Raw genomic sequence first — 18,602 nt, 5'->3', positions numbered from 1 at the left:
AGCTGAGTCTACAGCTAATGAACTGCTTTTTTTTTTTAACCTTGAGATTTAGATCTGCTTCTCATTCTGATTTGCCTGGCAATGTCCCACAGAGATCCATGATATTCCTCTTGCTTAATTGAGGAAGGGAAGAAGAAAAAGCCAACATTTTAGTAAAGCATTTTATACTTCTGCACTTATTTAAAACATTCATATTTTCTGATTAATCTTTCCTTGTATAATTACATTTTAAAAGTCATATTAAGCTTACAGAGATAGTGAAATAAATGTCTCCATTCAAATGAACATTTTGTTCAAGATAGCTTAGGTCTTTTTTCCCTTGTATCACCTCATTCATTGCTTCTTCACATTTATCTGAAGATTTTTAATAGCTGCAGTTAGCTGGAACCTTTTAATAGCTGTTGCTTTATATTATGTTGGGAACCTTTCAAAGAGAAATTCTTGGAACATTATGCTCTCCTTTATTCAGACTATTTTTATATTTAACTATATTCCTACATTGGGTAGATATCTACTTCCTTCTGAATTGTCTAATCTGAATTTCATGAAGTAACTGGACAGTATAGACTATGACAGGAAGAAACAAAATGAAGAGCCCCAGGCCCATGAGATTCCCAAGGGGAAGGCTACTCTGCACCCTAAGAATTCTACTGCTTTTATTTTAACTCTTTTTTTTCATGAAATACATAATATAGAGCTCATGCTAAATATTTTCTTATTTACTTAATCTTCTTTTATAATTGCATAAAGCAACAAAAAGCAGTATATGAACACACTAGTCATTTGGTACTCTAGATAAACTAAAAAGCTACTCAGGAAGTAAATATAGCTAAAAATGTCTTCAAAGCTCTCTGCCCTACTCAGGATTCCATCATCCTCCATCTGAAACATATGTAATACATTACATAATTTTTAAGTATTTCATTTCCTTTGTTTTGTCTTTCTTTTTTTTAAGAGTAATTACTTCTAATTTTTTTTTTGTTGTTTTGAACGGGCTTCAGTTCCTCATTCCTCCCAAAAGTAAATAGGCATATGCTGTTTAACTATGTGTTACTGAAATATAAACCAAGCATTACTGCTTGTACCTGTAATCCTAGCTACTCAGGAAGTGCAGGAAGATAGCAGTTTGAAGCCACCTTGGACAAAAAAGTCTTATCACTCTTACCTCCAATAAATTATCCAAAAACCAGAAGTAGAGCAGGTGGCTCAAATGGTAGATTGCCATCGTTGAGCAAAAAAGGCTAAAGAGTTGTGTCCAGGCCCTAAGTTCAAGCCCTAATACTAGCACCAAACTAAACCAAACAAACCCCAAACTGAAAACAAAAACATATGTAATATAATGAACACCAAACATATTAGACAAAATCTAGAGTCAAAGTGCCTACAAGATACATGCCTATGGCATTAACTAAAAAAATTTAATTATCAGACAAGATTATAATGACGAATAAAAATGAATAACTCAAAAGCCCGGAAATAGAAACACTTGATCCATTTTTACACTGGTTGACCACAACGTGGTGCCTCTGGGAGCCAGTTTATGTAGGTTTACACTCTCCTCTGTCACTTAGTGGCTCTGTGAACTTCAGGAAGTGACTTACTTTCTCCGAACTTGTTGAATAGGAACAATAATAACACTTGGAAACTAGTAATTCTGCCATACATTGCTAGGCACTGATAACTCTTGTTAAGATTGTGAAGACAGATTGCACAATGGTCCAGAGCCTTTTTTTTCAATTGGTCTTGGGGCTTGAAGCCAAGCCCTGGGTGTTGTCCCTGAGCTCTTTTTGCTCAAGGCTAGTGCTCTATGAGCCACAATGCTACTTCTGGTTTTCTGGTGGTTAAATGGAGTTTCATGCTCTTCTCTGCTTGGCACTGAACCATGACCCTGAGATCTCAGCCTTCTGAGTAGCTAGGATTACAGGCATGAGCCATCAGTACCTGGCTAAGAAATTCAATTCTTTATCATTCATCTTCTGTCTGCTATAGTTCAAGACTAATTTGTAGATTTTTATGTATTGCTTGACCTAACTTTACCCCCTAGAACTCAGATTCTGCCAGTCATACTTACGAGCTTTCAAGGCTGGCTCTAGAGAAATGCTAGGTATTTTTGGAAATCAAGGGGCTTTCAGTGAAATGGGTGATAGGTTTGGGAGGGTTGTTTAACACATGGTCTCCCCAACTGCGAGACATCTCTTCTCTTCCTCCTTTATGCTCCCTAACACCTTCCTCTTCCTGTTAATTACACCTTCAGAAAGTAGGGCTGTCTTTTATCAGCAGATACTCACCATCTCAAAAGGAAAAAATATACAGATAATATATGGCAGGTGCAAAGACAATGGGCCAGACAGCTTGCTTTCAGCCTCTTTGAGAACAAAAGGATATTTGCTATTTTTCTTTTATCTATGAGAGCCCTGGCTTGACCTACTTTTTCCCTTTTCCTCAGAGCTAAACCTGGAAATAATCACCTTATTTTTTTAGTTAAAAAAAAAAACAAGTAGAAGAAAGGACCTTGCTTAGTAATGAGGGGGACATAGCTTTATTCAATGTAAAGGGCACTGGGCTCCATATTCATCGCTTCGCCAAATAGACTTCTGAGCTTTAAAAACTAATTATAGGAGGACAGTGTGACTTTTTCAGTCCTTTTGGCTTATGCCATGTTTTGAGGTGCTCTAATGTACTACATCAAGCCTGGCTGTTAACTCTACCACACTGGAATATAAATGAAGTACCTCCACTCCTTCTTGCTCTCAACTTCTAATCTGGAGAAAGAATGTGACAGTTTAAGAGGAAATAATCAATCACAGGTAAACAAAACAGGCCTAAAATTTGACTTCTCTTTTGTTAAAGCAAATAGTTTGTTTTTAAAACAATGTCTCTATGCAAAAACCTGAGCGGTCTCTCAGGCATAATATTCAGTAAAAGAAAACAGTTACTATGATCCTAACTGTATAAAATTTAGAAACAAGTGAAACTAAACTATGATGATAAAAGTCAGAATGGTGATTAACTCAAGGGTAGATCTTTTGGGAACACTAGAAAAATTATGTGTTTTTATCTGGGAGGTAGTTACAGAAAATGTCATCACAGCAAATTGTACTGCATGCAAATTATATTAATGGTGTGGTAGCTCACACCTATAATTCCAGCTACTTGGGAGACTGCAGTTCAAGCTCAGTCACGGCAAAAAGTAAGACTCCATCAAAAAAAATTAACAAAAAAGGATAGATAGCAAGTTCATAATTTAGCTTAAGTTTCCATCTTCAACTTTAAGATGGGAAGCTGAACAATACAGTGAAGAAATCAAAACTCAGAAGGCCACAACTTTTTAAAATTCTACTTCCTTTAATTCAAAGAATAAAGGTGGTACACAGGTTCATCAATTTGGGTCAGCATTCTCTTCCTGGAATAGAGCTAGAAATAGTTTTAACTCTAAGCCATTCAATATAATTGATAAAAATGATTAAAAATCCTCTGCAAGCAGAAAACATGATTAAGAAATTATACGGTAATAAACGGAGGAAGAATGATGCACACATTCATTTAAAGTAATTTGTAAAACTGGAAAGAATAAATTATCCCCTAGTTATTTCTTTTAAGGTAACTATTATGGCTACTAGATCTCTTAAAAATCTGGCAAAAGGATAAGATTTCTGTGTAAAACCAGAGCCTTACAGCTGACTTTTGTCCTAAGGTCAGTTGTTATTTCTACTTGGAGTGCTAATCAATCTTTCAATCATTCTGGATCTCTCCTGACAGAACACATCATGAAGAAACTCTCTACTATTTAAGCCATGATAATGTGATCTACAGTGAAGTACTAGGAATAGAAACAATCATTCAATACTGTATGATTTATTTTGAATGCTGGGAATAGATATTTATTGCACCCCAAGTTTTAGAGGAAACTGTCTCTGTGGCTTTTATATAAGCAAATGTTTCCTAAATAGGCTAAAACATGTCTTAGCCATAAAATAATTAATATGCCCAAGTTAGTGAAAGTTTTTGAAGCTTCCTTAGTAAAAGACATCACCAAGACAGTAAAGAGACAACACATAAAGAAGCAGATGTTTGATCTATCTACAACAAAGCAGTTTCAAATCAACAGACAATCTAATTAAAACTAGAGGGGCTGGGAATGTGGCTTAGTAGTAGAGCGCTTGCCTAGTAGCATGCATGAAGCCCTGGGTTCAGTTCCTCAGTACCACATAAACAGAAAAAGCTGGAGGTGGAGCTGTGACTCAAATGGTAGAGTGCTAGCCTTGAGCATAAGAAGCTCAGGGACAGCGCCTAGTCCCTGAGTTCAAGTTGCAGGACTGGCAAAAAATAAATAAATAAATAAAAATAAGGAGAAAATGATTTGAAAATGTATGTTATGGAATAGAATACTAAATGGCCAATAAATACATATAAGTACACTGAAAGTTGTTCCACTTCATCATTGATGGGAGAGATGCATATTAAAGGACAATGCAATGCCTCAGCACACCTACTAGAATGGCTATAATTAAAAAGAGGGAAAATAACAAGTGTTGGTGAGATATGGAGCAACTGAAGTGTCCCATCCCACGGTGAGGGTGGGTGTAACTCACAAACACTGTGAAAACTGCTCAACTTTGTGAATTAAGCTCAACATTTGCATAAACTATTACTCCAAACTTCTACTCTTAGCATATACTCCACAGAATTGCACAGGTATCTCACTGACACTTGATGATGTCCCTCATCAGGTTGGTAGGAGTATCTTTCATTTGTGCTGAAATCTTTCAAATGAAGTCTTTGAAAAAATTGGGTACTCTCTTCACCTTTCTATTTCTAACTTTATTGTATGACACAGTTAACTTTGTGAGATTTATTTATTTCCGGTTCTAATCCACATTCTGAGACAAGTGAGCCACTGCTCCAAGATAAATTGAAAGTGAGATAATGTCCATTGCTTCCTTCACTCGCTGGGCTTTGCTTCTATAAAAAGATCCTATTTTATTTATTTTATACCATTATTATTTTACTTTGATAATCACAAGACAGTCACAATGAGCCCAGTGTTAATGTGACCAAGTATTGCCAGCTCATTCATCTCCTCTACACAGTTACGATGACAGAGGTGAAAATCTTTCACTGTGACAGGCCAGCCATGTGAAAATGAATAGCTTCATCAAATTCCATGGTGAAGTAAATAATTTAAATTATACAGAGGTAACTGTTGAGTGATGCTGTTGATTGAGACCTTACTGTTATCAAAACAAGCAGAAGAGAGCAGACAACACAACCCATGTAAATAAACATGAGAAGAATATTGGTTTGTATGTTACAGAAAGTCCAACTAATAATCTTGACCTGAAGAAACATGTCCAGAAAAGTGACATTCGTTATACTAGCAGGAACCTTATCTTATTGTCATATTCATCGGGAAACACAGTCTATAACTGCTGAACAAATATATAGTGTCTCCTATGTAGAGAGAATGGTATTTAAATGGAATTTTATCCACTTTAGCCATAGTTCAGATTGGACTCATGTCAATTTCTTCTTTCTACTGTTTTGAGCGTAAGGCATAGATGAAGAGTAAGGTAAGGCACAGGACAAACACATGTTCAAGTTAAGTAATTAATCTTTTAGAATGATAAAATTTCATGTAAGAAAGACTTGGTTACACATGAATTTTTCCTGCTTATGTTTAATGTAACTTAGAAAATAGGTCTTTACCTGATAAAATCTTCTTCCTCTTCTCTCTTAGGCCTCAACTGTTTGGGCTGGGCCATGTTAATCCAGTTTGGTAGAGATTTCAAGAGTCTGCTGATATCATCATCTTTTGCCCATGATGCACTAATAACAAGTTTTTCTTCTGATTGGACGATGCCCCTAAAAGAAACCCCAACATGAGATACTTTAGCACAATGCCTAGTATTTAGTTAGCATTTTTCATCTGTCTTTGCTGCAGGAGAAACATTTGATTCATCTCTCTTCTTAACCTAACTTAGTACCTGGCTTAGAAGCAACAATACTCATTAGTAGGTCACATGGGGAAAATCCTTTCTACATTTCTGTTTCTTAATTGTTGAGTAAAATTCATGAAAACTGGTATTACTACCTAGTCCCTCATATCATTGTTAATCCTTTAAGATTAATGTGAGTGCCTGGTAGGTTTGAGGGGCAGATCTTCCAAAATGTATATATGATAATATATATGTATATATAAATAGATACATGATGACATCTAGAAGTGACAAAAGTTTTACCAAGGTTGTTCACTGGCTTCTTGATTTAAACTATCTATTAGTTCTACTCAAAAATATTTTTTGAACTGTGGATACACCTCTATTTAAAGCAAATTTACCATCATAAAGAAATCCTGTGCTGCAGATGTCAGGCAGAAAAAGTCTTTGATTATTTCTAACTCCAGTGGGCTTTGGCTACTGACCTACGGTTGATGGACTTTGAGTCCTTTAATAGGGCCCATGGGTTGGGTTCACTTTTAATACTGCTCTTCCCAGAATGAATCTTAAAGGTTCAATTCACCTAAGGGTTCAATTCCAACTTAATTAAAAAACTTCTCTTTTGGCTCAACATTTCTGCTGCTATAGCTAATTTCAATTGCCTAAAAATCCTCAGCAACACTGATAACACAATGTCATTTACATACAAAGGGGAGTCTAATTAGCTGAAGATGACCAAGACTTCAGGAAGTTCCTATCATCACAGATTAGAATATACTTTGGTGTTAAGAGTCATACTGAGATTCATTACACACACCTAACACATATATATGATACATAGGTAATAAAAGTTCCTGGACCCCAAACAGACAAATTGACATTTGTGGACTCCAGACACCTGACAAAGCAACCTGGTCCACACTGCAGGCAGCAATATTGTGTGGTTCTAAAATAAGTTAGAATAAGTAAGAGAACTATGGGTGCTTTCTGGAATTGTGTTACTAACAATGCCCGTCCATAGAGATGTAAAGTTCTAAGCAGAGAAACATTGTCTCTCCAGTCTCTCAGATCGCTCTCTCATGAGTCCTTTTCCTCTTGTTACTTCCTTGCATCTTTACTCTGATACAGACTAATCTCTCAATCTAACTTTTACAACCTTATTTGTGGGGAAGAGTGCAATCTTACAGAGTGTCACCACCTCAGACTATGATATCAAGTGCCAGGGGACCCTCACTAGTCTTTGACTTTTCTGTTTTTGGTACTTGGGGTCTGAACACAGACCTTCTCTTGTTTGGTAGGCACTCGACACCCTTGAGCTCCACCTGGTGTCACGTTTGTGCAGGGGGTTGGCCTTGACCTTCCCTCTCAAAGCTGAGATTACAGCTGTGTGCCAATTCTGGCTTACTGATTGACATGAATTCCTTCTAATATTCTTCTCCAGAGATGTGATTCCCCTCCTGTGTTAGCCTACTGAGTACCTGAGATTATAGACGGGAACTATCCCAGGCCTGAATATTTTGACATTTTTGAAAAGTGTCTCTGGTCAATTATTTCTGGTTCCTATTTCCCTTAGGGACTATTAAAAAAATAAACCAAACAACAGCAAAAAACACTCTGTTTTTCATTTTCTTACTTAACCTCATTGCTTATCCCCAATCCTTTTACTTAAGATCTTGGGGATGCTCAATTATTCCCTCTTTTCATGTATTTTCATTTTTTTCTTACAATATATTTTCCAGAGTTCTAGGTTAGTTTTCCAAATAATGCATACATAATTTTCTTCAATTCAACATTCTTTTCTAGCTCTTCTCTCTTCTTCACAGACCCTCACTAAATGAGCAGTCTTTTCTTGGTCCCACTTGAAGATAGAACTGTGCCTTGCATAAGATGCAGTTCCCTGTCTCTCTGTCTAGTAGGTGTTAAAATGCTGGTCCCTAGCTACCGAGGCCCTGTCTGATACTTGAACTTCAACTTCAGCTCTCAACTTCAACATTTGCTTATTACTAAGCTTTTTAATTCATTTGTTTTAATCACAGCATCTTTTATTAAATTTAATTTTATTGTCAAGGTGAGTACAGAGGGGTTACAGTTATATCGTAAGGTAGAGAGTACATTTCTTGTTGAACATTGTTAACCCCTCCCTCATTTTTCTCCTGCTTTCCCTCTCTCCCCCAGACTTTCCCCCTAAGCTGTAATGTTCATTTCTAACACATTGTCTTGTGAGTACCACTGTTGCATTGGCTCACCTTTGTCCTTTGTCTCACTATTTTGTTGTTCCCCTCCCTTTCCCTACAAATACAGTGACAACAGGGGATAAACCATAGGGAAATTATAGGGGGAAAAAGAACGAAAGAAAAAAAGAAATAACTTCACATAGTACATTAAAAAAATAACAGAAAAATCTCTTGTTTTCATATCTAGGAGTTCATTTCACTTAGCATCATCTTATATACTCATATGTACATAGCTATTGAGCTATTGTGATCCTCTTCTAGGACTATTGGAGACATAAGCTAATTATTACAAATGAGGGAAACTATGAGCCTTTAGTTCTGGCTTACTTCACTTAGTATGATTTTTCAAAGTCTTTCCATTTCCTTACGAATGGGGCAATGCCATTCTTTCTGATAGAAGTATAGAATTCCATTGTGTATATATACTGCATTTTCTTGATCCATTCATCAACTGGGGCATCTGGCTTTGTTCCATGTCTTAGCTATGGTAAAAATAATGCTGCAATGAACATGGTTGTGCTGGTAGTTTTAGTATAAAGTTATAATTAAAAAAAATCTAATTTGTATTTTAGGAGCAGCAAAGGGGTTGCCTAAATCCATTGACTCCACATTTGTATGTATGTATGTATGTATGTATTTTAGGTCTGAGACTAGGACTCAAACTCAGTACATGATGCTTTCACTCACTGGTTGGCACTGTACTAACTGAGCCACGCCTCCATCCCATACAGGGTTAGTTATTTTTTTATGTTTCTTTTACATTTTTATAGGTAGTTAAAATTTAGTCTTAAATCAATTGCAGTAAAAGTTCTAGAGCCAATCTGGTATGAGGCAGCTCCCCTGGGCTGTGGTATGATTTATTCTTCACACTCTTTGGCCATACTGAAGCATCTGATATTTTTAGTTGCTATTCTTCTGAAATATAATTTCTTTGATTTCTACAACATCATTTCCTCCTGAGTCTATTCTTGCTGCTGATGGCTCTTTCCTGTTATACATACTTTAAATAGTGTATTTTGCATGCAATTTCATCCTCTTACCAGACTTGACCCATCAATATTCTGATGATTCAGAAATTCATATTTCCATGGCAGCCTTTCTTCTAAGTCTTTGGCTTACATATCCAAAATGTTACTGACAAACTCTATTGGATGGTCTCACCAACAGTTAACATTAAAATAAGTCAACATGGCACATGCATGTAATCCCACACCTGGAAGGACGGGGCAGAAGAATAGCAAGCTCCAGGCTACATAGTGAGTTTTGTCTGAAAAAACAAAACAAAATACTTCCCCCCAACCCATCATGAGTTCCTGTCTCAAAACCAGCAAAAAACATCTCCCATCAGTAACAATAACATCCAAACAAAGGTAAAATGAATCAAAAGGAGTTCATTTATTTTCTATGTCTCTCTCCTAACTAAACACCTTATTTCCCCTATTGGAGCCATTCTGTTATTCGAGTCAGGAACAGAGCTATCTTGATCACCCACAGTTACCACATCCTGCCAACTTCATCTCCTTAATATCTTATGAACCTGTCATTTCCTGTCCACCTTCACTGTCATTAACCAATATTTAAGCCCTCATTATTTCTCACTTGGACTTGGCAATGACCTTGTTACTGGGCTTCTTGCCTGGAGTGACATGACCATCAGTCCAACTTACATACCAATCACAAGAGCCGAATTTTTAAGCTACAAACACAATCATGTTATTCCCCTTCTTTGGACTCTTCAGGGATTCTTCATTCTATGTAAGACCAAGGGCAGACTTAGCATGGCAAAAACATGGTTTCTAGCTGGATTTCCTACTGCACTTTCCTGCTTTGTCTCTGTTCAGTTCTCCAGGCCAGGCCACACTTCTGTACACACTAGTTTCACATTCTCTGTAATGAGTATTCCAAAGTTTCTTCATTCAGCTTATTGTTTCTGTATCTCTATGTTATCACCACTTAAAGAGCCTTTCCCTCATTCTCCTTGCTTGCTTCTACTTATTACATATTACTTGGCTCCTTTTTTGCTACTGCAAAGGTCTTCCATGACCCCAACACTCCATGTTTTCAACCTTGACTGCACATTACTATTACTTGGAAAAGCCCAGTATGGTGGCTAATCTTTGTTCCTGTGGAGGCAGAGATGATGAAGATTGTGGTTTGAAGCTAGCCTGGGCAAAAAGTTTAAGATCTCCAGCTCAACCAATAAAAAGTTGGGCACAGTGGTACATATCTGATATCCCAGCTGCATTGGAGGCATAAATAGGAAGATTGCAGTCTAGGTTGATCTAAGTCTAAACAAATGAAAAAAAAAAAAGACAGAATGAAAAAGGGTCTGAGGTATGGCTCAAGTAGAAGAGTACTTGCCTAGCAAGGAAGGGCAAGGTTCTGTGTTCAAATTCCAGTACTGCCAAAGAATCACTTCAGAGATTGTAATCAACGAGATGCTGAGGCCATACCCAAGACTAAGCAATGAGAATCTCTGTGGTGGCGTTGATGAGTGGCCTGGCCAACAGAAATTTTTTGTTTTCCAGATGACTCAAGGGAAGCCACTACCACTACCTTACACAAGCCTTCCCCTCCGGGTCCTGCTACATTCTCTCTGGTTTTCTTAGTTAGGATCCCCAAATGGATGAGCTCTCTCAGGGATGTGTTGATTTCTCATTTGTTTTTGTGTCGATCATGCCTTGTATAATAATTGGTATCTGCAAGGCAGGTTAAGAATTGAGATAAAAATGAGGCCTCTTAGATTTTAAGAGTCTAGAAAACTTATTGAATAAAACTGCTTTATTGGGTTTATTTTGCTTCTGGACTGAACAATTCAACCAAATTACAGAACACTGAATGCCTCTATGAATGTAATACAAGTCAGAATAATGAATAATGAATACATGCATGCTTTTTTTCCAAAAATATTCAACGGAAACAATTCTTGAAGGTAAAAACAAATGAAGCAAAGAGTGGGTGTTGGTGAGCCTCGCTCTTCCACTGTACTGATTCTAGGTGGTTGAGTGGCTCATTATTAGCAAACCCTCCTTGAAAACTCTCTGTGAAGAATTCCTGAACTGCCACCCCCTCAACCCCTCCCCACCACTTTAGAAAGGAAACAAACAAAAATCTTTTCTTCCTTCTTGCCATCCACTCACCTCAATGATAGCACCTATGGGTCAGACCTGTCCATCTGCTCACTGTATTTGTGTATCCTGTGAGTTGTGGTGGCATTTTGAAATGGTTTATAAAAAAATTAAAAGAAGAATATTTCTAACATGGGGATATGACATAAAATTTCAATTTCAATCTCTATATCTAGAAAGAACTTTGGCTGGGTGGCTTAATTCCTTGTAGAGCCATGTTACAGGTAAAACTCGGCTTCACAGGTTAGAAGCCTAGTTCACTTTCCTAGCATTTAAATTTTTGAACCACATGTGGTCTGCCCTGTGGTTCAGGAAATAGTGTGTGTCGGGCACTGTGAGATGGTAGTGTATATTTCATGGCTATTATTCTCTATTTGAACAACTGATGAATAAAATACAAGTGAGCTTACTTGGACGCTGTGCTAAAGATTCCCACTTATTTAACTTAGATTTAAAAAATGACTCTAATTACATTAAAACCTAATACTCACTTTACTAAAGAATAGTTATCTTTTTTTTTTATTGTGAACATACTATACAGAGGGGTTACAATTACATGGGCAAGATAATGAGTACATTTCTTTTTTTTTTTTTTTTTTACATAGAAAAGTGAGAATTTATTTAGAAACTGTTTAAAAGTTGACAAATATCACAACCATGGTCCAGAAGAGTCACATCATAAAATAAGATGTGACTCTTGAACTCTCTATAACTGTTTCGCCTGGTTATATGGCACAGATTTCCCAATGTAATTATCAGACATAGGAGTAGAAGGGTTATTGAACCTTCCCTCCAGCATGCTTCCTTAGAATTTGTTCTTTATTATTGAGAGTTTTTAAAAAGCTTCTTCTAACTTCATAACACATTACCATGGTACATTTAGGTACTGTCAAATTCAAGGAAACTTCTCTTCACCCTTCATACTTTTCCTGCAACGATAAACCATTCTGAATCGATTTCACTTATGGACCAATCTGTCATCAATGTCTTCATATGAGTTCTCTGTCAAAATTTGCTCACCTGTTAAGGACCTGCAGTCTTCCCGGTTGTTTCATGAGAGTCTCCCTTCCAATTGCAATGATAAACTGTAACCAGTGCTTAAAAACTGCTTTTGCTGAAAAGCACTGACTCCTTACTTGGGCCCACAAATTAACTAATATGTAAGTGAAAATCTTAGTGCTTCAGCTTCCATTTTGCTTATGAGTACATTTCTTATCAAGCATTGTAGCCTCCTCCTTTTTTCCCCTTCCTATCCTCTTTCTGCCCCCTCCAATCCTCCCCGCCTTCCCCCCCACCCCCAAGCACGAAAGTTGTAAAGTTCGTTTTTGACATAACGACTTGTACATCTCATTGTGGGTCCACCTGTATCCCTATTTAAACGATCTGTTTTTCCCCTTCCCCTCCACAAATTATACTGCCATCAAATACAGTGAAAGCAGGGGTTATACTGTGGGGGAGGGACATACATGACAACAAAGAAATAATCTTATAAGTGTATTAGAAACAATCGCATGAAAGAAAAAAAACACTTGAATACATATCTTAGGGTTTATTTAAGAATAGTTGTCTTAACTAACTGAAATACTACCTATCTGTACCACTCTAAACAATAAATGCACATCATTCATATCAGAATGAAAAACAATCCCCAAAGCAAATCCAAATAGTCTAACTTACAGTACTGGCATCAATTAGATTACAATCATTCCCCAAGGAACCTTTCCATTCCAGTGGCAAAGTTTTACCCTGACCTCTTCAACCTGTGTAGTGACAATTTATTGTAAGACTGAAAGTTTTTGAAATTTTATGATAAGTATGTAGGAGTATGTAGATTACAGAATTCCAAAACATATGCAAATAGCTTTTAAAAAATGAGCATTAACTCCCCCTACATCCCTTACTCTTCTTATAGAAGAAGGGTTAATTCTATCAACTAGAACCACAGTCTCCTAATTAATTCACAGCTCACTGGGCCACACAGACAGAGCCATCTGCGAACCTATTTGTACGGGTTCCCAGGAGGAGAAGGAAAATAGGTGTCTCTCCAAAAACAGGTGAGAAGGCTGCCTTGGGAAGGGTCCCACCCTCCAGACACGGCTGAGTGGATTTCATTCAGAAAACATCTGCTGGTGTCAACTGGCTCTGACGAGCACTGCTTCCTCGCTGGAACAGTTGGGAAGCCAAGTGTGCAGGGTCCCTGGACACAGCTGGGGGGCTGAGTCTTTCATTAGGGAAACAACGAGGGGGCAGGTGGGGCTAATTGGATTCAACTGTTTGGTGACAGCAGGGCATGCTGCTGACTTTCCCAGACTGCATCTTTCAGAGACTTCAAAAACTAGAAGCCAAGGTAGACACATGTACCCTGTGCAAGGCTGGTCCAAATGAAACTGCACTGGTCAGCGTGGAGTGTGAGTAACAGAGCCCTCCGAAGGCCACGCTGCAACTGCAGCGCAATGTCCAGACAGAAACTGACTGATCGTGACAATTGGGGACACAGAATAGGAGCTGGCATTAATTGCTGAAGAAAATCCAAACCAACAAACAAAAACCCCTTCACATGAGCTGGACTAGACAGAATACACAGGCCAGAAGTAGAGAACCATCAGCTCTCTCCCATGTGACCATGTGTTTGTCTATCCAGGAATAACAAATTAAACACTTGAAAGCTCTGTAGATTGACGATGGGAAATGATTTAACAGGACTCCAAGGGAGGAAGATTTGGAAACTGAGATTTTTTTGGAAGGTAATTCTTGAGTATAATTTAATAAGCATCATTAAGTAGAGACGTTCTCATATTTAGAGTCATAATTATTTGACATTTAAAAGCCTAAGAATTGTACTGTAGCATAGGTAGTGGATCAAAAATTAATATAAAATCTTCCTCAATTGGTAATGATCAGATTTTTTCTTATGATAAGAAAATTTAAATGTATTCTATGTTTGAATGTCCTCAAGATCTTTATAAAAAGGTATTACACCAAAGAACTGTTTAAATCTTGCTAATCTTATGATTGTATTTAGAATAAAAGGCAAATTAGCTGCTTTCAAAATCATTCATCAAAGGTTCTTAATCTTGGCTGCCTAAGATTAAAATACCTGCGAAGCATTTAAAACATTTGAGAAGCCAGTGCCGGTGGCTCATGCCTGTAATCCTAGCTACTTAAGAGGCTGAGATCTGAGGATCTTGGTTCAAAGCCAGCCCAGGCAGGAAAGTAGTGAAACTCTTATCTCCAATAACCCAATAGAAAATCGGAATTGGTGCTGTGGCTCAAGTGATAGAGTGCTCCCCTTGAGCTGAAGAGCTGAGGGACAGCACCCAAGCCCAGAGTTTAAGCCCCATGATGGACAAAAAATGAAAACAAACAATAACAACAAAAAAATTGAGGGCTGGGAAGGTGGCTCAGTGGTAGAGCGCTTGCCTTGCATGCATGAGACCCTGGGTTCAATTCCTCAGCACCACATAAGCAAAAAAGAAAAAAGCCGGAAGTGGTGCTCAAGTGGTAGAGCGCTAGCCTTGAGCTGAAGAGCTGAGGGACAGCGCCCAGACCCAGAGTTCAGGCCCCATGACCAGACCCCCCCCAAATTTTTTTTGAGAAGCATCTAAAAATATAATTATTTTGACTTGGCTATTCAGTGTCCACCTAATTATCATGAGCTTACTCAGCACTCAGTAGCCTGAATTCATATAAACTCTTAAGCTAGTTCCTGTCTCCTACCTGCTTCTTCCTGTCTCCCTACCCCCCACCCCATAGCGCTACATGGTCTTTTCTCATCCTTCAGAATACACCTCAAATATTTCATGCTTGCTGAGGTCTTTCTAATTGTCCTTACCCAGAATCTTTATGATTTTATTCTTAATCACATCATCCTTATTACTGAGAAATTCTATTCTCTCTCCCCCTCCTTTAGAATGTAAAATGTGTGAAGGCAACAGCTTGCTTAACTGACTCATTTCTCTACTTAATTCTTAATAAACCATTGAAACATGTACTCAAATTTTTAATTTATAAATTGTAAGTAGATAAATCACAACTGTATATATTTATGAGGGTCAAAAGTGATGCTATGTTTTGTCAATATAATGTGAAATGACTAAATCAGCTAATCAACCAACATACTCACCATCATAAATATGTATCATTTTTGGGTAAAAACATGGGACTATGTTGGGCGTCAGTGGCTCTTGCCTGTAATCCTAGCTACCCAAGAGGCTGAGATCTGAGGATCACGGTTGAAGGCCAGCCAGGGCAGGAAAGTCCGTGACACTTTTATGGCCAATAAACCACTAGAAAACTGAAAGTGGCACTGTGGCTCAAGTGGTAGAGCACTAGCCTTGAGCTGAAGAGCTGAGGGACAGCGCCCCGGCCCAGAGTTCAAGCCCCAGGACTGACAAAAAATAAAACAAAACAAAACAAAACATATGACCTTTATTAATGATTTTGAAACCAAAATGTTATTTATTGCCTTCACCACACTGTGCAACATATTTCAATGAAAAAGACTTACTTTCTGTCTGACTGAGGCTCTTTACCCTTCACCATCATCTCTCCATCTCCCTCTCCTCCAACTATCTTGTAACTACCATTCTATCATGCAGTTTTAGGCATTTGATGGTTTAAGCTCTACCTAGAAATGAGAACATAAAACATTTATCTTTCGGTGTTTGTGTTATTTCACTTAGCATAATGTTTGCCAATCTTCTTCACCTCGCAAATGATATTTTCTTTTTAAAAGCTGAATGACAGCAGAGTGTGGTGGCCACTGTGTATACATGCTACCTTCTCTTTCCCCAGTTATCTGTTGATGGACACTTAGTTGATTCTATAACTTGCTAGTGAATAGTGCTTCCATGAACATGGGAGTGAAGACATCTTTGTGGCATGCTGACTTCAAAGATTTTGGGTAAATAAATATTAAGAAGTGGGATTTCTTTCTTTAAAATCTTATAGTCTTCAGTACATATGTCTTTTATCTCCTTGATTAAACTTATTTCTAAGTATTTAGATGGGGGGTCGCTATTGTAAGTGGTACTGTTCTTTAGATTTTTTTTTTTTTCAGAATGTTAACTGTATAGAAGCTGGGCGCTGGTGGCTCATGCCTGTAATCCTAGCTACTCAGGAGGCTGAGATCTGAGGATCACCGTTCAAAGCCAGCTGGGGCAGGAAAGTCCGTAAGACTCTTATCTCCAATAAGCCACCAGAAAATTGGAAGTGGCGCTGTGGCTCAAGTGGTAGAGCGCTCGCCTTGAGCTGAATAGCTGAGGGACAGTGCCTAGGCCCAGAGTTCAAGTCCCACGACTGAAAAATAAAACAAAACTATATAGAAATGGTAATGTCTGACATGCTGATTTTATATCCTACAAGTTTATCATATTATTTGCTGGGTTTTATAGTTGTTTTTCTTTTTGGTGGAGGTCATTTCATCAATAAGCAGCAACAGTTTCACTTCTTTCTTTCCTATTAGGATTCTTTTCATTTCTTTTCCTTGCCTAATTGCCCAGCAAAGATTTCTTATACAGAAGTAGTGAGAGTGAGCTGCCTGGCCTCATTCCAGATTTTAGAGGAAAGGGCTTCAAATGTTTAATTGTGAGATTCATACAACCATGGGCTTGTAATATATATAATATATATATAATATGTTATATATATCATAATATATACTACATATATACAATGTATATATAAAATACATTATATATATATACATATATATATATGTGGCCTTTATATATATATTACTGCTATACCTCATTTGTTGAGTGTTTTTACCATGAAGAAATGTTGGGTTTTGTCAAATGCTTAATGCAATGACACGCTGTTGCTGTCCTTGACTTTGTTGTTAATATGATGCATCACATTTATTGATTTGTGAATGTTGATTCATCTTTGCATCCTCGGGATAAATCCCACTTGATCATGGTGGATGATCCTTTTAATATGTTGTGGAATTTAAATGGCTAGTATTTTGTGGGGCATTTTTCTAACTGTCAATTTGTCTATCTGTTTGGAGTATGGTTTCCTTTTCTTGTGATGACCTGGCCTGGCATTAGTATCTGGGTAATGCTGACTTCAGTAATTGCTGAATAAATAAAGTAGCAGATTATATGATAAAGTTAAAACACCAAGTAACAGGGAAATAATAAGAAACATAAAAATATATTTCTTGGGCCATGAGTAATGATCAACATTACTAATGAATTATTTTTAAAGTAAGTAACAAAAATGCCAATAGCAGCTACAATAATCATATCTGCTCACATTCTTCTAGGCACCTTGGTTAGGCTAACTTTTGATGCAGCAACTCCATGTGGTAGGTATTACCATCATTCCCGTTTGGTGGGTGAAATGCATAACGGTCAAGGAACCTGACTGTGGTCAGCTGGTCGGTGAGGAGAGGCGTGAAGTGGGTGCACACCTGCCATCTGCTGTTCTAAAGCTGGTGCTCTTCTCTCCTACACTGTCTCTCTAAACCACGTGAAACATGGTCCAGGTTTGCAATTTCTTCTTTAATTCCACTGTCTCTTCTTTGGGCTTCACAGTTTTATAGTCCGATAGATGCTAGTACTACAACTTCCCCTGCTCTGACCTTTGCTGCAGTAGTAACCTTTCTGAACCTGCTTTCTCATCTGTAAGGAGAGAGAACCAATTTCACAGAGTTGTGAGAGACTAGATAAGCTAATGACAACAAAGTCCTGTGCACAGTGATTGTGTACTTTGCTGAGTGTTTATTTCTAGTCTAGTCCGGGTCCTTATTACTGTTCATCAAGGTCACTGCAATAGACTCCTATCTGATCTAGGCAGGCTGAATCATGCAGGAGGAATGAGGACTGGCTGCTAGATGCAGAATGTGTAGAACATGTGGTTAGTGAACCACATCTGTACTGGGCCCGGAGAGCAGCTGAGTGTCCTGGAAACGTAAAATGAAGGTGTCCCTTGATCAGTTAAACATGAGTGAGGCTTATATAGCGACTCCAGAGTAGATGTTGGAAATAATCATGTGGAAAAAAATCTGAGCAACTTACTTGTGAAGCTAAGAGTTCACACAGTGATTTCTAATGAGTGACACACTTGAGACTTGCTTTGGGGAACATTATAAAACCATACTTGCCCAGGACTCACTCTCAGTGGACCTAATGTGGTAAACCTAGAATGTGTGTCTTAATATTTCCCCTAACAACTCTAAATGTGAGCTGACAGCTCAAAAGCAGTGTTCTAGAGAGAGTAGCACATGCAAACTAATAAGCAATCAAATAACACACACACACACACACACACACACACACACACACAAATTAACCTGACAT

General features: G+C 37.8%; 1 protein-coding gene across 1 annotated transcript in view; it reads right to left on the bottom strand.

Moving 5' to 3' along the window:
* Nucleotides 1-18,602, bottom strand: part of Exoc4 (exocyst complex component 4) — a 691,851-nt gene that overhangs the window by 120,913 nt on the left and 552,336 nt on the right. The window contains exon 13 of the mRNA XM_042695949.1: nucleotides 5,707-5,862. Within this exon, the coding sequence (XP_042551883.1) occupies nucleotides 5,707-5,862 (156 nt within the window). The remainder of the gene's footprint in view (nucleotides 1-5,706; nucleotides 5,863-18,602) is intronic.

Source organism: Dipodomys spectabilis, unplaced genomic scaffold (assembly GCF_019054845.1).
Source record: "Dipodomys spectabilis isolate Male_0828 unplaced genomic scaffold, ASM1905484v1 ptg000197l, whole genome shotgun sequence".
Classification (NCBI taxonomy): domain Eukaryota; kingdom Metazoa; phylum Chordata; class Mammalia; order Rodentia; family Heteromyidae; genus Dipodomys; species Dipodomys spectabilis.
This window is presented reverse-complemented; position numbering and strand designations above follow the sequence as displayed.